Genomic DNA, 26,055 nt, shown 5'->3' on the forward strand with positions numbered 1-26,055 from the left:
AGGGGAGCCTACAAAAGGGGTATAAGCCTGGCTTGTATCAGCATGCGCACAGGCTGCATCTTCCCCCAGAATGGGCTTCTGGTGGTTGAGAAGTGACATCCCCCCATGGCTACACCCTTTTTTTTAATAGCAAACGGCCAGGGTCAGCCACCGCGCTTCCTCACTGCAAGCACCGGCCGGCAGCACCCAGGGAGCAGCGCTTCCTTCCAGGCAACGTGATTGCTCCCAATTGAGGGTGGCAGGTCATAATATTTTCTTGTTTTCTTTCACTTGTTCACCTGCTTATTTTACAATTTGCTGCACTGATTTCTGAAGTGGTCTTTAATCATTCTCAGCAGGGGTGCTGACTCGAATTCGTGTCTGGGAGAGAAATGATCACTGCACAGGAATAATGTGGTTTATTCTGTGGGAGTCCAGGTCTCCAGATCTTTGATTCTCTTGACTGCAGTCGATAAAACATGCTTTGACTTTCAGGGAACCGTGACTTTCAGGCTCCCTTTGGATAGGTGATGTTCTGAATTTGCTGCTGAACACGCAGGTGGCTTTGAGAGCTGGAGGCTTTGCACCCCCCGGAAGCATTTAGCAGGAGCCTGAAATTTTGCATTTGTGGCATTAGGGATAGCAGTTCTGAGCATGGGTAGTTAAGGATGGCTGGGAACTTAAAAAAAGATCCATTTATTATATTTGAAAAAGAAGAAAATGAGAAAGGACATACCTGAAGAGACGTTTGATGTTTCCATGCTGTTTCCAGAGCCAGCCTCGGCTTCTGGCTCCCAGCCCGGGTGAGCTGCAACCTCCAGACTCCCCTCGACAACTGAACCTCAGAGTTGCTCCAGGTTTTGCAGAGCGTAGCAAAGAACAGCCACTCTGAGTCCTGCTTTTTATTGAAAGCACAGCTGGCCCAAAGGTATGCATTTAAGGCTTCCTTCGGAAAAGGCACATTGCCTGCATACCCTGCACCTCTAGCTTGCCAGCTTATGCAGGCAGCTTCCCAAATGTGATACCTTGATGGTGAAATATCAGCTGAGGCTGGTGCTTTATGGGGAGCGAGCACTGCCTGGAGAGTGAAAGCTGAGAGGATTTGGCATCTACCTCCCATATGCCCCCTTGAGAATCCCATCTTCTTGGCCTGCAGGGTGAAGCAGTTCCAGGTGTCTCCTAGGTCAGCTTCATGCAGAACACACAGGACCAGAGGTAGTCCTCGGTATTTCTGAGAGTCCTCTGCCACCTTCAGGGTCTCCTCCTTGTTCAGCTGCTCCTTCTTGGCATCTGCCAGCCAAGCGTTTGGTGCCCAGGGGCTTGAACTGGGCATGGGGACGTCTGCCTGCAAGCTGATCCCTCTAGAGGCTGTCCAAGCTGATGGTGGCTTTCATGCTGGAGGTGGGAGTCCGTTGGGCACCCTTGCAGGCTTTCCTGAGCCTCCAACAGCTCCTTTGTCCTGCCTGATGCTCTCCTGATGCTTCTTTAAGAATTCATCCATGAAGATGCTCACCAAGTGGTCATCACCTCCCAGGGGAGTGTCCCTAACTGTGGCTTTTACCTCAACAACCTCCCTGTCTACAGTGAAGATGCTGATAGCCCTCAAGGTGCATGTTAAAGCTGAGGACATCGTGCTCTCCATCAGGGTGATGGAGGCTGTAGGCCAGGGCTGCTGACATCTCCTCGAAGCCCCTCAGCACGGCAATGACGGCAATAACCCCGGCACCTTTGGTGGCCCGTTCTGGGAGCTGCCAGGACAAGCTGACACAGGGATGATCGTTTCTCCTGGCTGCCCCCCATCAACCCTGGGACGGCAGTGGGAACCTTGGGGCCATCCCAGCCCCACGCTGAGCTCTGACCCACCCGCTCTCGCAGAGCTCAGCGCCGGCCAGGACACGGGATGCAAGCTGAGGCAGAGCACGCCGCCACAAACGGCTCCCGAGAGGTGTTTTGTTTGCAGTGAAACGGCCTTTCTGTGGGTGAGAGCATCCAGATCTGCGGGATCAATCTGTCCACACATCCAGAAATTCAGGGTGGGCTGAGTTTGCCAAGCTAAATTATTCTCCGAGGAAGGGCGGCTGGGATTTCAGCTGGGTTTGGTTTCTCGCCCTGCCCTCGGCTGTCCTGGATACTGCGCTTCCCTCCGGAGGCAGCTGCGCTCCAGCGCAGACCTCTGTGCAGCAATGCCAGGTGGCCAGAAAATGTGCTCCAGCCCAAAAGCTGGCTGCCTTTCAGTGCTGGATGAATTATCTGTGAAAACCTCTTACGGCTCGCACAAAACAAGGTAATTATTCAGAAAGCAGGGGACATGGAGAGAGCCAGAATATGAAAATATTATCTGTTAGTGATTTACAGAGAACCACAGACGGTGTTAAAGAACAGCAGCTGAATCAAACTTGCTTTGGCAACTTCTTGGCTCCCAAATGCTCCAGACGACCCAGGGTGGGGTGGGGGTGGGGGGGGCTGATCATGAGCTCATAACAACACTCCTGCACCCTGGGGAAGGGGCCTCTGGAGGTCTGGGTCTCCAGAGCTGGGTCAGGATGGAGCTGGGTGATTCATGGAGGGAAAGGACACGTGTTACAGAGCTCTGAGGTTTTAGGATGGCAAACATAATGGTTCAGGGGGAGGCCACCTCACTTTTGCTATCTAATGCAGCACCTGGAGCTTTTTTGGGGTACAAAGGGTTGCATCCAGTGTGATCTGAAGTCTTTCAGGCTCTGCAAAGCTAGAAACTGCTTTACTGCTAACGAGGCTATCCTGGAAAATCACCGAGGCAGTGGCTTTCTAAACGTTTCTTATTACACTTCCTTCAGTAGCAGCTTTACAAATGCTCTTCCTTAGCCAAATCTTTTTCCCTTGGCGGCCGTGACTGCTCTGGCAGGTTTGTTGTTCATGCTCTGAAACAAAATTGTTCCTTTTCCTTCAGCTCGAGATAATGGCAACCCGCCCCCCCTGCCCCACCCCCGACTTTGAGGTTTTATTTCTTGCAAGAGATCGCTTGTGGTGTTTACATTTTCCAGGTGCGCTGTCAAACCCCAGAAAGCTGGGCAACCCCAGTCCTCCACCTCTGCCTGATTTCCCCAAGAACCTCTCCTCGGAGCACAGCAGCTCCTGAGCTGCGAGGAGGGTTTTGTTTAAAGCCATCCACCGCCTCTGCCAAGCTCTGCCTTCTGCTTTCACCGACTGATATTTCCCAATCACAATCTAGCATCCAGCACAATGCAACAAATTTCATGAAATTAAGTATTTCTCCTACAGACAGCATATTTGCCCGGTGATTATAACTAGTCCCCGAGGTAGCCAAGCACAGCAGAATTTCAGTTTAATATGCACACCCACGCAGCCTTACTAAAAACCCAAGACACTCCCCCGGTCCTTCTTGGGAAAGACTGAGCACTGCAGTGAGCATCTCGTATTTCAGCTTCACCACTTGCACAAGCTAGGACTGGGAATACTCTGTCATCTGGTGTTAAAAAAAAAAAAAAAAAAAAAGAAAAGTGGGGAAAGAAGTTTCCCAAAGATTTCAAGGGATCTCTTATGGTCTTACAGAGAGAAAGGTGCAAGAACACAGGAATGTCAGGCAATTCAGACACAAAAGGAACCAGATCACACTGCTAGGGCTTTATTAACACAACCGAGTAGTTACTGCCTTTTGTTCACTCAATCTTGAATCTACAGAGTGAACTTTTAACTCCAAGAAGCTTTAATTCCCCGCTTTGTTTGGGCAGGCAGCGTATACGTGAGCTCACAGCAGCTGTTCTGTGTCACATTGTAAAAAAAGTTATGACTACTTGATTTAAAAAAAATGAGCACTGCGTGTGCGGTGGATGATCTGTCTGTGCTGCAGCAACTGGGGTCCCGCCTCGTACCTGAAACGAAACGGGGCAAATGTTCCCAGTGCCTGGAGCAGCAAGCTCCAGCACCCAAGCTGTGGTGTAAACACAGCGCTGACCCTGCCCCAAACCACAGGCAGACCCACCCATGCAAATCACGGCCTTGGCTGTGCCTGGGGCTTGCAGATGAACAGCTGCCCTAGCAGCCGGCCAGCAGCTGCTGGAGTCAGAGCGAAGGGGGAAACAAGTTCACGTGAAGGTTTTCCTTTTGCTGCAGACATTACCTCCTACCTCATTCTTCCTTCCTTTTCCTCCAATTCTCTTTCCCTCAACCTTTCAGGCACAGTTTTCCCTCTGCCCCTACCCTGCCTCTGTCTCCAGCCCTTGTGACTCTGCTCCCCCTCAGCTCCACTCTCAAGGTAGAGACACCTCCTCCTCCCCACAGTCTTCTGCTACCTCCCTTCCTCCAGGCCTGACCCCCTTTCACCCACCTCCACAGAGGCCTGTCCCTCCCTGCAGCAGCTCCCCAGCCCTGCCGGGTCCCCTCTCCCTGCCCAAATCCAGCCTCCCCCGGGCCAGCACATCCCCTCAACCTGCTCGCCCCTAACACACACCAGCTACCCCCCTGCCTTTCACCTTGCCCTGGCCTGGCCAGGCTCTGCCCCTTCCCCCGGCCTTGGCCTGGCTCAGCCCTGCCCAGCTCAACCCCTTCCCTTGACCCTGGCCCAGGCCAGCCCCCTCCCTCGGCTCTGACCCGGCCCGGCCCAGCTCAGCTCAACTCAGCCCCTGGCGCGGCCCTGCCCCTTCCCTCGGCCCAGGCTTGGCCCTGGCCCAGCTCAGCTTAGTCCCTTCCCTCGGCCTTGGCCTGGCCTGACCCAGCCCAGCCCCTTCCCCCGGCTCTGGCTCGGCCTAGCTCAGCCCCCGGCCCAGCTCTGCTCAGCTCAGCCCCCGGCCCGACCCAGCCCCACTTCCGGGTCCTCTCCCGCAAGGCCTTGTGGGCCAGCCCCCCCCCTCCGCCCTTTCCCCACGCCCCACGCGCGATCTCGCGCGACCTCCGCAGCGCCGCGCGCCCCCGGGACGTCACGGGGGCGAGGGGGGGGCGGGACGGGCGGTTGCATCACGGCGGCGCGCGCAGCGCTCCCCGCCTGACGTTACCGCTTCCCCTTCCCCACCGCCCGCGGAGGGACAGGGCGGGGGAGGAGGCGGGTCCGCTCCGCCCTCTTCCCAGGATTGACGGGTCCTTGACCAATGAGAAGCGGCAGATGCGCGAGTGATGCGGCGGGTGGCCAATGGCGAGGGCGAAGCGGCGGGAGCGGGCGGGGCCGGCCGGGCGGGGCGGGCTGGGCCGCGCCACGCCTGTCAGCGGGGCGGCGGGATGGCGGCGCTGTACGCCTGCACCAAGTGCCACCAGCGCTTCCCCTTCGAGGCGCTCAGCCAGGGCCAGCAGCTCTGCAAGGTCCGGGGCGGCCGGCGGGAGCCCCTGGGGGACGGGGTTGGGGTCGGGAGGGGCTGTCTGTGAGGGAGCTGGGGGGTGGGTGAGGGGGGCAGTGTGTGTGAGGGAGGGTGGGCAGGGGGTGCTGTGAAGGGGTCTGGGGGGCCGTCTGTGAGGGAGCTGGGGGGGGCGCTGAGGGGGCAGTGTGTGTGAGGGAGGGTGGGCAGGGGGTGCTGTGAAGGGGTCTGGGGGGCTGTTTATAGGGAGGCTCTGGGGGCATCTAGGGAGGCTGGGGCCTTGGGGGGGCTGTTTAAGGCCTGAGGGAACGGGGTGGGCGGGTGGGGGCTCTGTGTGTGGGGCCAGTGGCAGCCTGGGGGCTGTTGGGGGGTGCGATATTGAGGGGCTGCTTGGGGGAGTTGTTTTTCAGGGGGACCCAGGGGTGCTGAAGGCTATTTGGGGGTGCTGGGGGCGTTTGGAGGGTGTTGGAAAGGGAGGCAGCTGGAGGGAGATGGGTGCTGTCCATGGGGGAAGGCCTGGGGGCAACTGAAGGGCTGTTGGTGAGGGGGGCTGTTAGCAAGGGGGGAGGCCGGGGGCATTCGGGGGGTCCTGGGGTGTTTGGGAGGGGTCTGAGGACATTTGGGGGGGGGGCTTAGGGTATCCTGCAGGCGAGAGGTGTGTTTTGGGGGACGCTCCGGGTGGGTGAGGCATTTTGGGTGGGGAAGGAGGAGATCAGGGATGAGGGAATGAGGGGCAGGCAATGGAGTAGCCTGAGATTGCTGAAGCAGGTGAGTGTAGGGGAAGCTCTGAGGCGTGGGGTGAGAGGAGAGCCGGGCTGGAGGCACTCTGGGCACGGGAAACTTGTGGAGGGCAGAGGTATGAATAACTGGCAGAACTCTCAGTTCCTGTCCTGAGAGGTGAGGCCAACCACCGTGACCTTTGTCTGTGGGCGTCGGGCACAAATAAGCCCTTGTTACAAATCTCATTTTACTTCTGGCTCACCTGTGACACATGCCATTCCTGTCACCCTTCCTCTGTTCTCAGCCCTTGTAAGAGCAGCGTGACTGCACAGGGAGGAAATGTTTTGAGTTTGACGGATGTGTGTGTCTGGGATTTTGGGAAACAGTGTGCGGGAGAAGCACTTGCATCTCACTGAATGCTTCTGTGGTTGCAGGAGTGCCGGATTGCACATCCCATTGTTAAATGCACTTACTGCAGGACTGAATTCCAACAGGAAAGGTAAATGCTTGCTGAGCGGCGGAAACCTGTGTTTTCTTCAGAACGGATGCACCCAGGGAACCATAATGTTTTCACACCTTCGATGACTGATCCTTAACCTGTAGATTGTTACTGTGGGAGACTTGGGAGACCTTTGGCCTTCTTCAAAGAACTGCTGGGCAAGGTGGCGTGCCTCTGCACTGTCCTTAGATTTGCACCTTTTGCCTGGTTTTTAGTTTTAGTCAGTGCTCAGATGCATCCTCCAGTGAAGGACCTGGGTGCATCTTCCCACGACTTCTCCTCTTATCTGATATCTGGTGTCCAAAAATTATTTCCTAACGTGTTTCCTTTGGCTGTGCTTTTGCCTTTATTGCATTTTTGCGAGTTATGTAGCTTACAGAGGAAGGAGTGATAAACCCAGAAGCTACATGTAGCCATTGTGTGAGGTGTTCTTACCTGTGTTTGTTGGACAAATACACCTCCGTCCTGACCTGCCCTAACCTCGTCATCCAGAGCAAACCTCCTCCAGAACTGAGGATGTCACCTGTGCTGAATCATGCCTGCTGCCAATTAGCCGGTGATCAGGCTCTTATATTTGTAAGGACAAAAAACTGGTGTCATCTGGGGATGCCTTAATTAAAAGATACCTCCTAGTGATACCACTTTTTGGCAAATTATCCTCAACCAGATGGGGATAGGAAATTCACTTTGATATCTGAGTCCCTAGTGAAGATGAATACAGCCTTACCACTAGAGACGGAGCTTAGGGGAGACTGGGATGCTAACCACAGAGGTTTAATTTTCTTTGGGGAAGTGTTAATAGAATGATCTGTCCTTCTTCTTAACAGCAAAACCAACACAATATGCAAGAAGTGTGCTCAGAATGTGAAGCTCTATGGCACAGTAAGTGAGCGGGGCTTGTTCTCACCAGCCTCTTTTCCTTTTATCTTTCTTGTCTTTATACTGCTGAATCCCAGAGCAGTTTATGGACTGGCTCTGTTGTAATAGCATGACTGATCAACAATACACGGGTCCCTCAAGCGTGAAGCTTTTACTTTTTCACTTCTTTTAGTACAGAAAAAAGCAGCTCTGCATCATTTGAGGCCAGGAAATGAACTATTCGATACCCAGCAGAAGCAAGAGCATGCTTACACAAACTGTGATAGCTGCAGGAGGTAGCAACAGATCTTTTTTCCCTGCTTGTCTGAAATCTGACAAAGAGATTTGGACTGTTTCTATTTTGGTGTTACACATTTTTCTAAAGATTTCATAACATTTGATAAATGGTCAGGGTGCCATGGCTAAACATACTTAGCTGGAGACCAGGGGTCCAAATGTAGTTATGTCTCCTCGGTCAGCATTATACTTAGCTTGGGACGAGGAAACACAAGTTTTGAAGTGATGGGGAGAAGGGGAAAGAACAATGTATTAATGCAATTAGAAGGCACTGCTGTATCAGTTGTTCTTGTTTCTTAAAGCCAAAACCCTGCCAGTACTGCAACATTATAGCAGCATTTATTGGAAACAAGTGCCAACGTTGCACAAACTCTGAAAAGAAGTATGGACCTCCACACTCGTGCGAGCAGTGCAAGCAGCAGTGCGCGTTTGACCGGAAGGATGATAGAAAGAAGGTCAGTGTCTCTGTAAAAGGAGGCTGAAAGGTAAAGGTAAAAGGGCTGATCACAGTGATTGTCTGTCCGTCTGCTTGACACATTCTCTGGTGTTTCGAAAGGGGATGTCTCTTGGTTGTAAAGCATTTTTCTGGAGCTGAGTTTTGCCGTGGGAGCTGTGTTTTGGATCTGTTTAATCTTTGAGCCCTTCTTCTCCTTTGCCAGATCTACTGAGAAAGGTCTCTTGAACTTGGACTAAGGGCAGGTGGGCTGGCAAAGGAGAAGGGGCCTCTGAGTGAAATGTGAGGTGCCTGCTTGAAGAGAGGGATGGGGAACGGTATTCCAGCAGGAGGAGCTGGAAGTGTCGTACCTCCACCTGGAAACCCATTCCATGGCTTCTGCACACCCTTTGCTGTAGGTGCTCCCCTTAGGAGGTGTGTATTTCTAAGGCCTGATTCCTGCAGGCTATAAACATCTATTGTTTGTTTGGGATGCTGCACTGATCCCCGTCCTCCTGCTGATCCTCCTCCAGCAGAGACCCTTGCTGTTTTGGTCGCCAGCAACTACCCTGTCACATACCATTCCTTGGCATTGCTTTGACAGAAATCCCACTAGATTTAGCCTGTCCGGGTGAATGGGTGCTGTAAGACGGTCTGTAAGAAGCTTGGCAAGAGACTGTAGTTACAATAGATAAGCTGCTATTAATGAGCAATGTCTGCATTGTACCAGCCATGCCAGATGCACTTCTTACCCCTTCCAGGCACTGAAGGGATCCTTTTTCTAGTTGCTGCTTGTTCATGTGTGATCTTAAGCCTAAAGGTGCTTCTTGACTTCTCTGTTTGGTTTGTGGGCAGGAAGCAAGACCAAAACTTCTCCCCCTCTCTTTCTCTCTCACCTTCCAGGTGGATGGAAAGCTGCTATGCTGGTTATGCACGCTATCCTATAAGCGGGTCCTACAGAAGACCAAAGAGCAGTGCAAACACCTGAGCAGCTCTTCCCGGGCAAGCCTGCAAGAGAAGGAGCAGTACAGCAGACTCAGCAGTGGCAGCCACTATAACAGGTAAACTGCATGGGCCTTTTTGTTCTGCAGGGTGAGCTTGCCTCTGGGGTGAGCATCTCGTTAGCTGTGCTTCCTAAAGTAACTGGGAGAAGTGCCTGGGGGCTTGGTACCTTGATAATGGGGTTTGGCAGTTGTCTGTTGATCAGAAGAAATGTGGCTGAGTCAGGCTTTGCTAGTTTGCAGACCCCACTGTGCTGCAGTAGACTTGTAGTCTGACAGTGCTTCTTAGTGATTCAATTTACTGAACTTGTACCCAATTAATGCTAAATTGCATTTGTAAAATTCAATGATTGAAATGTAGATTTTTAGTATGTAGGTGAAGAACTCATGCTTATCTGACTGATGCATTGTTTTCTGTTTATTTTTAGTCTCCAGTTACTCTTCAAGGAATTAATTTTTTTATCATTCTTGTGCTAGGAAATATTGGTTTAATTAGGTTCAAAGTAGGTGGGGATATTTATCTGCTTCTCTGTCTTAGATTGCAAGTCATTCAGGTTCTGACATACAATTTCCTTGTTTTTCTAGCCAGAAAACCTTATCCACCTCTTCTATTCAGAATGAAATCCCAAAGAAGAAAGCCAAGTTTGATGCCATATCTGCCAATGGTGACAGGTGAGCCTGTTACATGGGGAAATTGTGGGTGGGCGCTCTTGTTTGCTAAGTTTCATATAAGACATGGTTCTCTGTGAAAAGCAGGAAGCTCTTATGCTAGAGCAGGCATTTTGGGCTTTGGTACAACATTAGCAGCTTTCCAGAACCTGGCAGGCCAGTGTTACTTGGCATTTAGACACAGGTTTGAAGAGGAAAAGAACACCTAGCGCCTGTACCTGCTAGCATAGAAACTGCTTGTTGGCTGAGTTCCCCAACAGTCAGAAAAACTGCAGCCAGATCAGCTTTATCCTCTCTCTGCAGTTACGGGGAGAAGGGGGGCTGCTGGCTGCACTGTAGAGTTGGGGTCTGCAGGTTTTGTGCTTGCAGGGCTATCAGATTGATCTGCAGGGAGACAGCCTCAGAGGAGAGGATCAAGACCCACCTTCCATTTCCCCTCCTGCCTTCTGGGGGAGGGATAAGCAATCAAACAGCTTTGCTTGGAAGCATTTGATCCCATTCTGCTGTCACAGTTTGTGCTGGATTATGTTGACACCAGCTGCATGCACAGCAGAATGGGAGTCACTAGCAGAAGCAGGTGATTGAGATGGATTTTTATTTTTTATGGTCTTATACATGCATATTTTCATTCCTGCCTTTCCTCTCTGATTCTCAGCGTTCCTTCCTCTCCCGAGATGCTTTGTCCCCCTATCCAGAGTGCCCCGTCCACGTTGGCGCAGTGGGCTGCTTCCCAACAGAGTCTCGGTGCCCACCATTGTCCTGTTTCTCAAGGCACTGACATCCTGAAGTGAGATCACCTGTTGTTTTCTCCCTGTTGCCCTCCCTCCCTGGGAACTGCTTCATACATGGAAAATGCCCCTCTCAATGGATCTCTTTCCAAACAGCAGTGAATTGGCAGCATGGACCACAGCATAGGCTCGTTAGTGCCAAAGGGTCTGTTAAAGCCACTGGTAATTAATTAATTGCTACCTGTCTTAAATGTATTGTCTTTGAGACCACAAATCACATCCCTCCTGTAGATAATACTGACACCTTGTCAGTGTTTGTTAATTCATGAATTGCTATGATGGGAAATAGAACTTAAGTAATTTTGTAGGGCGGTGGTTCCCAGAGTGGTCTACAAGACCGCTTGTCATCTGAACAGTGGTTTTGGTTAAAAGTTGGGAAAATATAACGATTAACTGTGGCTTGGGAGCCACAGCTGAGCATGGAGTGGTCAGAGAATTCATCTGGCTGCCTTTGGTGCTGGTGGAGCCAGAGGAGGGACTGGAGAAAGGTCCCTGGTAGAACTGGTGCAGCCCATCAGTATTGCTGCAGCTTTAACGAGGCTCCTGCGCTCCACTGATGCCACTCTCCAGGACAGCACCAGGTATTTTTTATTTGCTCACGAGAGCCTGAACTGAGACCTAACCAGTCATTCTAATACCCTTGGCTGGCTTGAAAATATCCAAGAAGGAAAAGGATCCATGCTGTGGCATCAATTGCTCAGGCATTCGTTTGCAAAACAGGAGCATGTATTAGAGGAATCAAAAGCCTTCATTTTGCTCGTGTCAGATGTTGTCAGTCTGGCTCCTGCCAAGGCTGTGGTCCTTGCCACAGACTTTCTTTGATGAATCCCAGTAACAAACTGTGTGTAATTTTAGCAACTACTGAAGAGCTCCAGCAACGTGCTGTAGAGAAAGCAGGCCGCAGCTGCCTTAAATAGACACATGGCTGTGTTTCTTGAGTAGAATAATAATGGCGGTTCATTAAGTGTGTTTTTTGGAGTTGCTGGGGTGGTTTTTTTTGTGAGGATGAACCCCCAAACCCCTCTCCTCTTGCACCATTTTCTGTTAGATTGTCCCCCCCAGAGTCAGCCTGGAGCCTGGGTCACAACCTGAGTGTGGAGTTAGGGTCTGCCGCCGCGCAAGGTGTAGTCTGGAGTGGGGTGATATACAACCAGCACCTCTTTGCTGCTGGGATCAACCGTGACTTTCTGTACAGTGTGGCTTAGCTCCAGCCAAACTTCTGATGCAGCCTTCAGCTGAGCAAAATTTGGGCATACTTGAGCTCAGTTGACTTTAGCAACACCTCCAACAGGGTCCAGCTTCCAACGTTCTGGAGTTGTTGCTCCTTTTTGGATACAATTTGAATTCCTTTACTATGTCTTACTGAATTCCATCTGTATGTTTCTGTTTACATATTTCAGAACGGAAGGTGCTCCAAATGGCTGCGATACAGGGACTGAGCAATTTCCAGTGGTCATTTAAGGGGTGGCATTGAGTGGTTTGTTCTGGGTAAGCTCTGGGAGGAGCTAACAGCGCTGGCAGTGCTGCATGTGGAGTAGCTTTCCCCTGCAGTGACTTGGGGCACATCTTGAAGCAGACCTTGCCCTGCTAATCCTGTCCTGCCAGTGCCACTCAGTGCTGGGCTGCCCCTGTGTATGGAGCACCCTGGCTTCACCTCCAGCCTCTGGTGCTGTGCTGGTCCTGATTTTGGGCAGTGCTTGGTGTCCCTATCCTCTTGTGCAGAAGCTGCCAGAAGTGTTCATATGTTACAGATTCTGCAGATGAACACACTGCAGTCCCTTCTCCTGTGACTATAGACAAGGTGCTAAATTGTGCTTTTAACACCAGGCAGTGATAAGAGTTACTGACTGAGCTGGCTGGGGGAGGGCAGTGATGCTGGAGGATGCCGAGCAGTAAAGTTCATTTAGTAAAAAGATTTTCTTTTGCATAGGAAAGTTGTGGCTTGTGCTTAGAGCACTGGGTCTTGGGCTGAACTGCACCTACTTTTTGGTGGTGTTAGAGGAAGTGTAAGATCAGGTTCTGGTTCCTATCGGCCTGGATGGATTTTTGCATATGAGGGATGTTTTTGTCTAAAGTGAAACTTGGATGCAGGGTCAGTCAGCCTGGTCTGTGCCTCTTTATGCTAGCCTGGCTTGAGTAATGAAATCTTTAAGTTTGGCATTTGTGTTACCTGATTTCAGCCATTTAACAGGTGTGGAGTTTAAGGCAGTAATTTTGGTTTCTTTTCCACTCATTAAAGAGAGGCAGGTGTCTTTGGAAGAGCTCCGTATTTTTTTTCCTCTGGCTCCACTGAGAGCAATGAGAGCTCATCAATTCACTTTAATTAGAGGCATGCATTTTAGACTGTTCAAACATGGAGAGCACATGTCCCCCAGACTCATCCCAAGGGGCTGGGATCCTGGATATGGAGTTTATTTGTAGGGGAAATGGCTTGGTTGGTTGGCTGGTTGGTTTAATTCTTAATCTGTTAAAGGAATGGAGCAGCTTGTATTTGGCAGGTTTCCTTCTAATTCTGGAGTCTCAGGCTGGTTCCTTAACGTGGGGTTAAAGACAGAGAAACCTTTCATTACTTACTTGTCAGTCTTTGGGGAAAAAAAAGGAAAAAAGAAAACCCTCCTTCTTTAATTAGCACCTTGACACATTTGAGGGTGTGTTTGGCAGCAGCTGGACAGGAAAATACCCGCCTGTGCTCGCACACTCGACAGGAGGGAATGCCTGGGCACTCTGAGCCCACCGTTACCCACTTGTGAGTGCAGACCACCGGGGCAGGAGGAGACCCTGGAGGCCTGGGGGCCGGGTACCTGCTCTACCCGCAGCCGCGCAGTGCCCGAGCAGCTCTGTGGAAGGCTGGTGGCCCGCCAGTCCCTTCTCCCCGCTGGGTGGCAGGGCCGGCTCTCGCCTTCCCGGCTCCACAGTGTGCTCTGCAACAGCACCTGCCAGAGGGAATTTTTCCTGCTGGAGCTGCTCAGGGAAATGTGAGCGTCTCCTGGCACTCTTTATTGCCCCAGGACACGGCAGGGGGGAAGCTTGCCTGGGCAAAGGAATGGCGTAAGCAGGAGTTTGTTTTTAGCCAGAAGGAATCAGCGAGGAAGCCTTTTTCTCTGTGGAGGCTGCTTTTTTTTTTATTTCGTTCTTTCTCTCCTCCTCAGCATATTTGCACTGAGTGGGAACTTAAAGCTACTGTTAGTAACATGCTTGCACACAGGGAGATGCTGGAGCACCCACCATCATCTTGCACAGCCTCCACTTGGGGAAACAGTACTTGGCAACAGTTTTAAAATGGAGGTATTCTCCTCTGGTGTGCATGTATGAACCTCTTCTGCGCTTGGGAGCTCGCTGCCCAGCATGACGCATGGTGCTAGACCCAGTGTACCCAGAGACCTGCCACATAGAACCATAGAATATCTCGAGTTGGAAGGGACCCATAAAGATCAAGTCCAACTCCCTGCTCCTCACAGGACTGCCTAACACTAAACCATATGACTAAGAGTGTTGTCCAGATGCTCTTTGAACTCTGATGGGCTTGGTGCCGTGACTGCTTCCCTGGGGAGCCTGTCGCAGGGACCACCCGTCCTCTCAGTGAAGAGCCTTTTCCTAATGCCCAGGCTGAGCTTCCCCTGGCACAGCCTCGTTCCGTTTCCTGTGGGCTCTGCTGTCAGCACGTTTGAACCATGCAGGACTCCTCCGCTGTGGGCTGTCTGCTACAGACCCTCAGTTCTGAGTTTTCCTTTGCCAAGCTTTCTCGCCCAGTGCTGCACGGCTATCCTGTGCCTTTCAGATCTGTGAAGCTGCTTAGTTTCACTCTGCAGATCCCTCGCACAGGGGTGGAAAAAGCCTTTTCTTCTGCACATCCTTACTAACCGGTCCAATCAATGCAGGCTGTGCTTTTAATTAGAAAGTGGACCATTTCCAGGCACTAGGGGAGATGCCTGTGTGAGGTGAGCAGCCAGTACACTCTGCCTCCGGCTGCAGAGGAGAGACTGGAAGCATGGAGGTGGCAGCATGCTCGAGAGCAGCAGCGGTTTGGGTTCAGACTGTGCCTTCCCCGGTCCACTGCAGCTCCCAGCTTTAGGACATGTGTTGACCTAGTCTGGAGACTTTAAAAAAAAAAAAGAAAAAAAAAGTCAGCCTTCAGGTAACCCTGGCTATTTATCTTTATAGTGGCAGTGCTGCCTGATAACATCCAGACTTGCAGTAATCTTCTAGGTGAAGCTTTGTTGTCTTATTACTGTTAAATTTTTATACGGCAATTTCAGGTGTGTGTGGCTGGGACTGTACTGCCCTTTTAGCACCAAGAGATAAAAATCAGGCTTACCATTACAGCAGTAAGGAACAGAAGGCAGGCAACAATCAGGTGAGCTCCCTGGGCCTGTGGCTGCAGCGTATCCTATCTTATGATCTGAAATATTCCTGTAGCACAAGAGTGTGCTTGGCTGCCCAGATCACTGGCTGTCTTGTAGGGATATTTGTGAATTACCAGTGCAGGAGAGTGACACGTGTCCAGATAGGTTTTCAGCTGGTTGCTTAGGTTTAGAGTACCTGGTGGTGTACGAGTGATGTGCTCAGCTATTTCTTTGTCTTCCTGGAGAGAGACTTTCCTGCTCTGAAGTGGTAATGAAACTTCTTCCTAAATTGTTCTGTCATGGTGGAATTAAAATACAAAAGTCCAGCATGTCTTTTTACCCCTTTTCCCTGCTGAGGACAGTGCTGACTTTAATCTAGGTGTCTCCCTTTGCTTTGTTTGTTTAACTTGGAGGTTATTTGTTTCTCTTTCATGTTCCCTCCTTGCCAGAATGTTTGTTTACATTTAGTGAAAAGTTTTGCTGTACAACCAAGGACTGCCTGTGAGCAGAGAGAGTTCCTAAGTGGTTGCATAAAGTTTCATTCGCTCTCTGATTGCTGTCCTCAGCTCTTCCGTTTGTAAAAGGATCCTTATTGTTTGAATGGTCACTGCAGAGGCTGATTGATGGTCCCCCGTAGCATTCCCATGGCCTCACTGATCACACAGTAATGCAGCTCTACATATCACATGTAATCCCTCTTACCTGTCATGCCATGTGTTTCCCAAATTCCATGTGGCACCCAGGGCAGGGATACAGGTAACACCTGCATTCAAGGAGTGTCTGGAGGACACAACATGTGTCATGAAATGATTCCCATTCTCCTTTGAGTACCATCTGTGGGAGTTTCCCTGCCTCTGTGAGGAGAAGAGGTCGTGACGAGAGTCTTTCCCTGTTCTTTGCTGCAGTTTTTCTCCGGACCTTGCCCTGGACTCTCCTGGCACTGACCACTTTGTTATCATTGCCCAGCTGAAGGAGGAAGTGGCTACTTTAAAGAAGATGCTGCACCAGAAGGATCAGATGATTTTGGAGAAGGAGAAGAAGGTACAGCCCTTGGCTTGCTTCCCCCCACAGCATGCTGACGTGTTCACACAGATCACGCTCCAGCAGAGCCTGGCTTTTTATCTTAGAGTGAGCAAGACTGTTTCTGGCTGTTTCCAGGCTGCCTCCTTTCCAAAGTTAAAGAGGCTTTCTGGACCCACACAGGAGATTTCATTTCATAAAGGGCCATTTTCTGACCACTGTGTCAGGGACCTCCATGTGGGGGCAAGACTGAGAAAAAACATGCTGTTCCTTGCAGAAAGTCAGTCCTGGCAGCTCCTGCTTCTCTGTGCTGCTCAGTGATACGGTTCTAGTCTCATTGCAGTCCCCCAGCATGTTTCTGAACTCATCCAGTCTCCCACAACTTCTGCAGAGGCATTTTCTGTGGCAGAGTGCGTCTGGGGCAAAGGTATTGATTTCTTCTTCCAGTTCACTTGCTCCTTACTGGTTTGTCTGCAGATCACAGAGCTGAAAGCTGACCTACAGTACCAGGAGTCGCAGATGAGGGCAAAGATGAACCAAATGGAGAAGACACACAAGGAGGTCATGGAGCAGTTACAGGTGACAGCATTTTTGTTTTAATTTGCTGAGCTGTGCTGTACCCAGGAGTGACAGAGGACACTCCTGATCACAACACCCCGTGAGCTTCTGCACACACAGCTCTGCTAATGCTTCTCAGCCCTGTCCTACAACCTCTCTGCTCTGCCAGGCAAGCCCCTCCCCAGTTCTGTACCAGGCTGCAGTGCATCATAACCCCTATTTATATACTCCCTGCTGCTCTCTACTTGGGCTCAGACTTACTGTAAAGTGCTGTGTTGTGTCCCCTATGGACTAGACGGGAATCGTCAAACTCATTTTACCTATTGCCAAAATCAGGTTTGAACCTTTTTTTCCAGGCTGCAGAACCTTTGTCAGCTCCCTGCAACCACGTAGCTCTTAATGTGATTTATGTGACCAATAACCAGAGAGAACAAAGCTCAAGAATCAGTTGGCAGTTCCTGTAGCACTGTATCTCTGTAGTCCAAATAAAGAAGTCCCTGAGCTTGAGGGAACAGGGAGAGCAGGATTCTTGTCATGGCCATGGGAACACCAGGCAGACTATCAGCATGAATACGCTCTGAGCCACCAAAGAGATCAGGTCAGAGGGGAGCTGGTTACACGAAAGAAAGCAGCCACAGAAATGAACTTTGCACCCTTTAATTACTCCGGGGTATATAATGATCTAAAGCCCTAGCGATGAGAAATGGGAGGAGATAAGACAAAAGACTTGGATTCCCCCTGAGAAAACAGCCCCTCCTCCATCAGCACACACCCAAGTTAATTGTCAGTGGACGACAGGTTTCTGAGACTGCAGCTGCTGTCGGAAGGCTGGTGCCTGTGAGATCCCCTTCACATCGCACATTCCTAAGCACTGCAAGCCTGTCTGAAGGCTGGAAGAGCTGTGTGTGGTGCGCAGGGGGCTGGATGTGCTTCCCGCTCCTCGTGAGTTGGGAGGCACTGGTGGTTTGTTCTTGAGGGAGTGATGACAGCCAGAGCCTTCTGTCTCTGTTCTGCTTTATTGATCCTGCACTGCCTCTGTCAGCCCAGAGCTGTTTCTATCTCGTAGCTTTGGGTGGCCTGCAAAGAATGAGTTGCTTCTTCCTCCAGTTATGAATAGACAATTTCCCATTAGCACAAACCACCACTTTTCGGTTGCCTTGACAGCCTTGGCCGTGAGGTCAAGGGCTAAGTGGGAGATGACCCCCCTCCTTGCAGTCGTTTCCCAAGGCAGGGCACGCTGGTTGCTCGCTGTGCGTGGGAACAGTATACCCTGCTGCCGCCTTTGCTGTAGCTCAGAGGACATCTGCCTCCAAAGCTGTCGGACACCTTCCAACAGCCTTAAACTGGCTCAGTTCTAAAAAGAGGAACCACCAGATCCACAAGCAGGTTTGCCCGCAGCCACCTGCCTCTCCCGGGTGCAGAGGGGTTTGCACGGCTGTGCTGTACTTGGCTCGGACCAGGACTGCCCTGAACTCGTTCTCTCTGGTGTCTGAATGTTCTACTTCAGCTGGTATTGACTGAGGCTCTGGAAACTTTCTTCACTGATTCCAAAATAAAAGTTCGAATCCTCTCGGTGTATTGTAGGTGCCTTGAAGTGTTCGTATGATTCGCTTTTTGAGCATGCTCTTGGGTTTTATTATTTTGTCTTTGTCATTTCATGGGGGGAAGCAGGGGTGCCTGTATTCTTCCAGTCTGCAGGAGGCAAAAGAAGCTGCTTTACCACATGCAGCACTGGAGCAGAGGGTTTAATTCCCCCCCGTTAACCCTTTGCCTGTTCGTTCATTCACTGGAAACTAATGCAGAAGACCTGTATCTGGCTTCGCATGGGTTTTACCCTTTATCCTAAGCTATAGCATGATTTACCTCACAGGCTAGAGGAGGGTGAGCTCAGAAGTTTAGTAAAAGGGGCTAGAGCGCCTCATTCCTAAATTGCCATGAGTTTTAATTAGGTGCAAACCAGAGAGACTGTAAGTTGCTACGTGTTGGTGCTCTGGTTTGGAAGGCTAGTAGGGGTGCAAAGTCAGTACAAGAGCTGAATCCTGGTAAAATGTAGGTGGTGTGTGAAGAAACCAAGGATGCAGTGAAGCTGGAGTCAGGGAGCTGCTCCACCCTGCTTTTTTGATATAAGCGAGAGTGTGGGGTAGGGGAAGTTGGCCTTCAGTTCACTGAATCGAGTAAGGATGGGGAGCTTGAGTCACTGGAGTTTTACTCCTCCGCTTCTCACACCGTCAGAGCATGGTGGCGGTGAAAGGGGCAGGAAGGAAAGCCAGTCCAGCTGACCTTGGTGAGTGTCCTTGGCTGGTTTGGTGCAAGTTGGCACATTTGTCACCCTTCACCATGGAAGCTGTTAACTTTCGGCCCACTTCTCAGTTACAGTGGTGGGACGGCAGGGGGAAGGGATGGGAAGAGCCCGTTCTAGGTGGTTGGAGATGAGGTGCTGGACTTGAGCTCATGCCATGATGCCGTGCAGCAACATCTACCTCCTTTTTCATCTGCGTGCAGGATGCCAGCAGCTTCTGCCCAAGCAATTCTAGGATCCCAAGAACTAATGATAATCCGTGCCATTAAATGCCCGTTTTCACTGTGTTTCCAGGCCAAGAACAGAGAACTCCTGAAGCAAGCAGCTGCCCTATCGAAGGGCAAAAAGCCTGAGAAGTCGGGAGCAATAACCTCCCCTTAAAACCAAACCCCCAATCTGGGAGCTTTCCCCAGCATTAGCCAAGGAGTCTAGGAGACCTGCCTGATCGCTGGAAGCCAAACCCTCAGTATTGTCACTATCCCACTGCCATGGACTCGATGGAAACGCCTGGTGTGTGTTGCCTTTCAACAGCATGCTTGAGCGTGTCTGGTTTCGATCTCTGTTGAATACTGGTCTGTGTCATGGTGATCCACGGGGAGAGGTCCCAGCCATCCTAAACACCACCACCCCCTCCCCCTGAAGCACTGCTTTCTGGAAGAGGTCTTTTCCTAACCGGTTACTACCACTGCCAACCCTTTCTGTTAGCAAACAGGAACCTGCTGCATTAGAGACTTCTTGCTGGTTCCCAACCTGCTGCTGTGAGGCAATAGCCGTGGCCAGTTGTTACGCAGATAAGACGGGAGCCGTGTGTGGTGGGAGCTTGATTTTTGAACTGTTCCCTCTTCAAAAGGAAGCCAGTAAATCACCAGCCCAACAGATGTTACTGGAAGGTTGTGCCACTGCTGAGAACGGTTGATCCAGCTTTTTGAAGATGCTTCCAAAATGGAGGCTGTGTATTTATCTTGGAAATTTTTTGTTTTGTTTTGTTTTTTCTTCTTTTTTGTGTTAACTTGGCAAACTGAACTGCCTGGTTTTGTGTTTTCTTGTTTTGTTAGGATAGCTTTTGGGTTGGGAGCCAGAGCATAACGATACAGACACAAACCCACCTGGTACCCCCACCCCACCCCCGGTGTCCTGGTTACTTGGTGACCTTTGGGGCTTTGATGAATTCTGCACTTGGTGTGATCAAGCATCTCTTACTCCATTTCTTTACATGAGGAGAGTTCGAGGCTTGGACGTTCCCTCTGCTGCCCTCAGTTCCTGGATTGAGCTCACCCTCTTCTTCCCCCTCTCCCTGCCCCATAGCTCCCATCCAGATGCAGAAGTAGGGGCCAGATTGGCTCCAGGAAAGTGCTTACTCAGGCAGCGACCCAAGCTGGGGAGTGTTCCCTGGGGCTCTCCAGGGAGGTTTCTCACTGCTGATTAAAAGCCAGCAGCCTAAAAGGGCTATGAAAGTTCCTGTTACAGGGATGTGCTTCTCAGAAACAGCGCAGAGACCACAGACCCTTCTGGCGAGGCCAGCGGGGCGGCTGCTCCCCAGGCTCTGTCTCTTGGGGTGGCGAGGGGGAGAATAAAAAGCACTTGGTGGCTGCAGGGGGAAAAAGCCCCGCGCAGCTCTCGGCTGGCAGGAGCACTCCTTGGCGTCCCGGCACCAGGCTCCAGGCAGGGTGTGAAGAAACATCTCAGGGTTTGGAGACCCTCGGGGTGGAGGAGTAGGGGATGAAACCTTGGTCTGGAGCAGCACTGAAAATAGGTAGTGAAGAGGAGAAATCGTCCCTTTTGATGCAGGGCTGGCTGCTCTGTCAGGGGTTTTATTAAGCTTTTAACTAGAGATTGTGATATTTTTTTTCATCCTTTTTTTTTGTTACTAAAGATGACTTTACTCAAAGGCACTTTTTTTGATGATGTTGGCTTCCAGCATGGAAGGAGCACTCTGCAGCATCGGACACTCTGCCATGTGGTTTTTTTGTGTTGTTTTTTTTTTTTTTTAAGAGACTTCTGAGGTGAAAACAAGAAAAAAAAAAAGAAAAAGTTGTTACACTTTTCCAGAGTGTGACAGCAGGAGAATACTCATCTAATTTTATACTTCACATGTTTTTAGAAGATGAGGTGCATTGGTGGGATTTTTTTTAAATGGGGGCTTTGCTTTTTCACTTCCCTCCAAATAAATAGAGGGAGAAAGGCCCTGTATATACTATTATGTTTTTTTTTTAATTGTGATAAATTGATCATGCAGTTGAGTAGCTGATGATTTGTAGTAATAACATTGTTTCTTTGTATGTTTGTAATAATGGAGATTTTAAAAGGGATGCTTTGATTTGTACAAAACTCTTGACAACTGTAAAAGTGTTTTAAAAAATCCTCATCTGTGTCTGATACTTTCTATTTGCCTTAAAGAAGGGGGAAAAAAGGCGACCAAAGCACCCTTCCCTGCCTGGAACTGATTTATCTCCTGCTGGCAGCTGCCTGGTCGAAGCATCGGTCGTGCTGCTCTGGGGTCTGGTGTGTATGGGAAGGAGAGGGCATTTTTCTATTGTTTGGTTCGCTCCTACTTTTGTTTCTATCTTTAAATCCTCCCAATCAAGCCTGTTGCTAGGATCCTTGTTACTTGGTTACATCCCGCTTCCCAGGACCCATCTGGCTGTATCCGACGAGCTCCATTCTCTATTTTCTTCCCCAACCACATGAAGAGAGAGGACAGAAACAATACGGTCTTGGTAGGAAACAAAAAGATGAGGGTAAGGGGGTTCGTTCTTTTAAGCTACAGATGCAAACGAGGTGAGTAAACACCATTTGTGTCTCTGAAGTCTTCCCCTTATCTCAGCCATGAGTCTGGAGAAAAACCAGGTTTGGGTTTTATTTTTTTTTTAAAAGCTTCTAATTTTCCAGCAGAAATTTGGCAGTGAAAAACTCTCCGGAGGTTTCCATTTGGAAATGTCCCCATCCTTGTGGGAGCCATAGTTCAGCATTTTATGCTTTCCTTGCCTGCTGTCAGCGCAGCTTCCCGGTGAGATGAGTGCATTGTGCTCTCCTCTCGCTGCCCTGTCCTTGAACGTCTGTTCCCCCAGCACTGCCTGTAGTGCAGGGCAGGAAAGGGCCAACCCAAGCTCTGTTGGAACACCACAACAGCTTTTCCAGCTCAAAATAGTCTTTCCAGATCATATTTTTCAAAGCCTGGAGTTGTGCACAGAAAACAGCTGGTTTTCTGGGAACCATTAGTTGTGACAAATACCCAAATTCACAGTTAAATGTGGGGAAGAAAAACATTTCTATGAAATCTTTCTCATCAGCACTGTTCTTCCAATCTCTTTGTTATTCTTCCATTCTCTTTGGCTTTCTGGTGCCTGGGAGAGCAGAGGCTGACGGTGTGTGCTGCTTGGGGTTTTCACCCCCCGCGTTTGCTGGATTTCAGCCCCGTGTCCCAGCCGAGAGCCCGGTGCATGAGGGACGTCCTGCTTTGAGCACTGACACTATTGCAGCCTCGCCGTGTCCCCAGGCTCACGGGGATGCCTCATACAAGTGCCTGTGCTGGGTCAGACCGAAGACCTGGGTTAGCACCCCCGGCCGGGGCAGAGGCTGCTGGGGATACTGGGGAGAGGTGCAAAACCAGCATGGTTTTTTGAGTGTATCCCGAACACCAGGTGACTTGGAGGCTTCCTGAGCTAAGCCTTGCATCTGTGGCTTTGGGCAGCTTCTCGTGCCTCCTCAGGCTCCGTTTCAGATGAAGGTGCCCAAATCAGCCCGCGACTGCCGGCTGGAAGCTCGCCCCATGCGAGCTGAACTTGGCACCTCTTTCCCGGGTAGCGCTGCCTGAGCGTGCCAGTGGTGCTGAGCGTTTACAGGGTGCTTTATCTTTGCTGAGCGCAGCACAAACCTTGCCTTGGCCTGGAATGTGCCCAGTTATCCTCATTCACAGCAGGTCGGGAGATAGATGAGAGTTGCTCTGCCAAAGCCTGGGCTCCGAGTCAGCGAGCAGAGCCGAAGAGCCTCGCGCTCCACCTCCCATGCCGTGTCTCTGAGCGGCCGCAGGCAATTTTTGCATTTTCTGGCCAGACCTCGGGTAAGAAATGGCTGGCTCCTGCCTTTAGCTGCTAGCACTTCCCTCCTCTCTGTGGTTTATCCAGTGCTCCTAAAGCAGTTTGAGCATTTGCAGAAGGATACATATATTTTTTTAAATTTATTTTGGGTTGTGATTGCTTTATTTCAGTTTCAAAGCTTTAGAAAAATACGGTTTTGACAGTAACTGAACACACTTGAGTATTACATACTGTTCTCAGCCACCTGCTAGTAATGAAATCCAGGTGAAAAATGAGACTCCTAGTTTTTTGGTCAGTATTTTTCCTTGTCCCACTTCTTTCGGGTGAGTTGGTGTTTGGCTGCCCCTTGCCTGCTTCCAGGAGAAATCTCTCCTGAAGATGCAGAAGCTCAAAGTACCTGGGCAGCTGGTGGTAGTTGAGTTTTCAGGGCACAATGAACACATCTTGCAAAGTGTCTCCTGATGCACTAACCAAGAGGACTGGATTTATTTTTTTTTTTTTTTAAGTAATTACTTGAATAAATATCTCCTTTCCAAACTTGCAGGCCCCCTGGCAAGGATCTGGAACCAGTACGCAATTGAATATAAACCCTTGTGCAGCCTAACAGCCTGTACCCGGAGCAGAAGTAAACTGACTTAACCTGCCGGTAATTACCCACAAACACCATCCCTTCCGTTCCTCCCTAATTGCTGGAGCTTTCTGGGAGCACTGGCTCAGGCAGCATGCCCTGGGGGCAGCAGTCTTTAAAATTGTCTTTAAAAAAAATACAAAAAGCAAAAAAAAAACCAAAAAAACCAACCCACTAAGGATCTTAAAATCCTTTAAAGCTTTAGTAACTTGTGTCTTGTAGCTGAGCCAGGAGATGTAAGCACAAGCCTTGTTCTGGATGCGAGGGAAGCAAGGGCAGCGGGATGAGCTGGGTAGAGAAGTGAAACGAGCTGGCCAAGGAGACTGGCTCCTCGCAGAGCCCTTGGGGGGAGCGGAGGGTGCTGCCGAGGCAAGTGGGACCCCCGCAGACAGCAGGTGGGGTTTTAGGGGTGGGAAACGTTCGGCATTGCCTGCTGATCTCAGGTCATTTGCTAAGGGGGTAAAACTGGCACTGGCAATGAGAGCTGCTCCTTTGGGATGGCGCTTTTCCCTTTTTCATGAGATTTCCATTAAGAAAACTTTGCTGCCCTTTGCTTTTTCCGAAGGAAATCTCTAGAGATCCAGGAGTCCAAAGGTCTTTTGGCCGTAACCCCCATCCTTACACCGGTGCCAGGCTAGCCATCCCAGCATCCAGTCCCGGCTCCTGGAGCACATGGGGATAGCAGCTCGCTCCCTCCTGCAGCTATTCCCAGAGGCTCCAGAGCAATGAGGCTCACTCACCAGTACAAACCAGTACAAACCATTGTTTCTAATGTGTTTATGCTGCTGAAGCCACATCCGTCTGCCTGCAGTGCAGATACCCTGATGGAGCAAGGGGCTGAGCGTTTGCAGCTCTTGGTAGCCCAGGAGGTGCAGCAGTGCCGAGGACCACCTTGGGGGTTACCTTCCCTCTGTGGTTCCAAACGATGCAGCTACGGAGGAATTCCCTTCTCCACCCCACAGGTGGTCTGGGCTTCCTTCTTCCACACCAGGCCAGGTGCCCGTGGGTTTTCCCACCAGAGGCTGTTAGAGGGGAGGTGTGGGGTGGCCAGCCGTGGTGTCAATCCAGCTCCCAGATCTTCAGACAGGAGCGGAGCACGTAAGGAAAGGAAACACTTCTTTCGTGGTGCATGTCTTATCTGTTCCAGGTGCCCCAGGGGCTCCCTGCAGAGAGTCCCTGCCTGGTCTCTGCTGCTTCCCCTTTGTCCTCGAGTCTGGGCTGGCCAAAACCACCAGGCTGGTGAAGTACCAAAAGCCAACAGTTGGACCCAGCCGACCTTGCTGTTTGCTCTAAGGGGACTTATCTTAAGCAATTGGCCCTGCCTTCCTGTTCAGCCGCCTTGCAGCACACTGTTAAACTCAAGCAACAGACTTGTACAGTCAGCATCTTGATAACTAGGGCACTGTCGATCCCTAAATAATTACTGAGCGTTACATGTTTCCCATGATTGGTGTTTCTGGGAACAGGGTGTTTGGGTTCAGCTCCTGGGTTCCTCTCTCAAGGAGATTTTGCCTTTCCTTTGCCACCCTTTTTCTGGGGACTATTGCAATGAGCCTAGCTGCAACGCTGCTGCGTGCCCAGGTAAACCCCTGTGAATTAGCCAGCAGGGAGGAACCCTCCTGCAGCTGTATTTCCTGGAGGAATGAGCACTACTGAGCAAAAATGGGGACAAAAGGTGAGACCTTAGGTGCTCTTGGATGAGGCTTGGGGGATGAAAGGATTTGAGATGCCGAAGCTGCTTTGGCATTGCCTGGTATCACCCGTTTCTGGCACACAGCATGGGAGGGGACAAGCCTTTGGCAGCTTGGAGGTGTCAGGTCATCTTCTGCCAGGCTGCTGTCAATGAGGGGAGATGCTGCTGACAGCCTGAGCCGGCTGCTACGTGGGCAGGAGCATTGCAAACAGGCCAGGAAAAGTGCTGAGGCTGCAGGTAACGTGCCGGCTGCCTTTCCTCGGCCGGGGTGGGCTGACCCCGGGCTGTGGAGCAGATGGGGGATTGTGTGCTGCTCCGTCTTGCCAAGTGAGTGCACTGCCCGGCTCTGCAACCGCCTGGCCGTGCTTGGCCCCTCCTGCCCCTGCTCTGCACACCAGGGCCACCGTGCTGGCCAGCCCTGCCAGCTCCGGGGCAAATGTCCTTCTGGCATAGCCCTCGGCGTCTTCTGATGGGATATTTTTATATGAAATATTTGGCAGCACCTCCAGCCTGTCTCTCCAGCTGGACCACTGCCTGATGCACACCCACAGCTCTGGGGTCCCCAGGTCCACCTCAACCTGTCCCACTTGTGTCCAGCACTTTCTGGGGGCAGGAAGGGGAGAACAGAGGCAGCCCCACCTCTGCTTTGCCTACACCATGTTGCCTTCCCTGCTGCAAAACAAGAGACGTGTTCAGGCTGACGTGTTCAGCCAGAGCAAACACAGAGCTCGTGGCCTCAGGTAGCTGCAGCCCCAGTGCTGGCTGGGGACCAGGCAGCATCTTGGCCCGTGTAAGGCAGCTCTGGGCTTTCTGCGGGGTGTCACAGGGCCAAAGGAGCGGGATGAGGGGGACAGGGGCTGAAACAGCATCTCTGGCCCCAAGGAGAGCGTGGGGCGGGGTTCCCCACAGAGCAGGCACCATCTGGACCTCGGAGGAGATGCAATTAAA

At 51.0% G+C, this 26,055-nt stretch overlaps 1 protein-coding gene and 1 long non-coding RNA gene across 5 annotated transcripts; one reads left to right on the plus strand and one right to left on the minus strand.

Moving 5' to 3' along the window:
* Window positions 1-3,588: 3,588 nt before the first annotated feature.
* LOC121085038 lies at window positions 3,589-4,727 on the minus strand. The gene is made up of 2 exons (XR_005826932.1): window positions 3,962-4,727; window positions 3,589-3,851 (listed from the first exon to the last, which is right to left on the minus strand). It is a non-coding gene; the product is annotated as an uncharacterized LOC121085038 (long non-coding RNA).
* Window positions 4,728-5,144: 417 nt separating this feature from the next.
* Window positions 5,145-20,762, plus strand: FAM76A (family with sequence similarity 76 member A). Of its 4 annotated transcripts, none has more exons than XM_040586264.1 (10): window positions 5,145-5,271; window positions 6,419-6,483; window positions 7,311-7,365; window positions 7,941-8,093; window positions 8,975-9,132; window positions 9,658-9,744; window positions 10,397-10,528; window positions 15,778-15,913; window positions 16,370-16,471; window positions 16,807-18,020. In XM_040586264.1, exons 1-10 carry the CDS (start codon window positions 5,191-5,193, stop codon window positions 16,912-16,914), a joined length of 1,077 nt encoding a protein of 358 aa, XP_040442198.1. In that variant the 5' UTR covers window positions 5,145-5,190; the 3' UTR covers window positions 16,915-18,020. The 4 variants fall into 4 exon arrangements, with proteins under 4 accessions (XP_040442198.1, XP_040442199.1, XP_040442202.1 ...); XM_040586265.1 differs by lacking the exon at window positions 16,807-18,020 and adding an exon at window positions 19,044-20,762 and having other exon boundaries at window positions 5,170-5,271; XM_040586268.1 differs by lacking the exons at window positions 10,397-10,528; window positions 16,807-18,020 and adding an exon at window positions 19,044-20,762 and having other exon boundaries at window positions 5,170-5,271.
* Window positions 20,763-26,055: the final 5,293 nt, after the last annotated feature.

The sequence above is a fragment of the Falco naumanni genome, chromosome 3 (assembly GCF_017639655.2).
Source record: "Falco naumanni isolate bFalNau1 chromosome 3, bFalNau1.pat, whole genome shotgun sequence".
Classification (NCBI taxonomy): domain Eukaryota; kingdom Metazoa; phylum Chordata; class Aves; order Falconiformes; family Falconidae; genus Falco; species Falco naumanni.

Bases quoted from the DNA above. Each gene is read 5' to 3' on its own strand.
- FAM76A (XM_040586264.1), top strand. From the start codon at position 5,191: ATGGCGGCGCTGTACGCCTGCACCAAGTGCCACCAGCGCTTCCCCTTC. The intron at 5,272-6,418 runs GTCCGGGGCGGC...CTGTGGTTGCAG, and splicing joins AGGGCCAGCAGCTCTGCAAG to GAGTGCCGGATTGCACATCC. The intron at 9,133-9,657 runs GTAAACTGCATG...TTGTTTTTCTAG, and splicing joins AGTGGCAGCCACTATAACAG to CCAGAAAACCTTATCCACCT.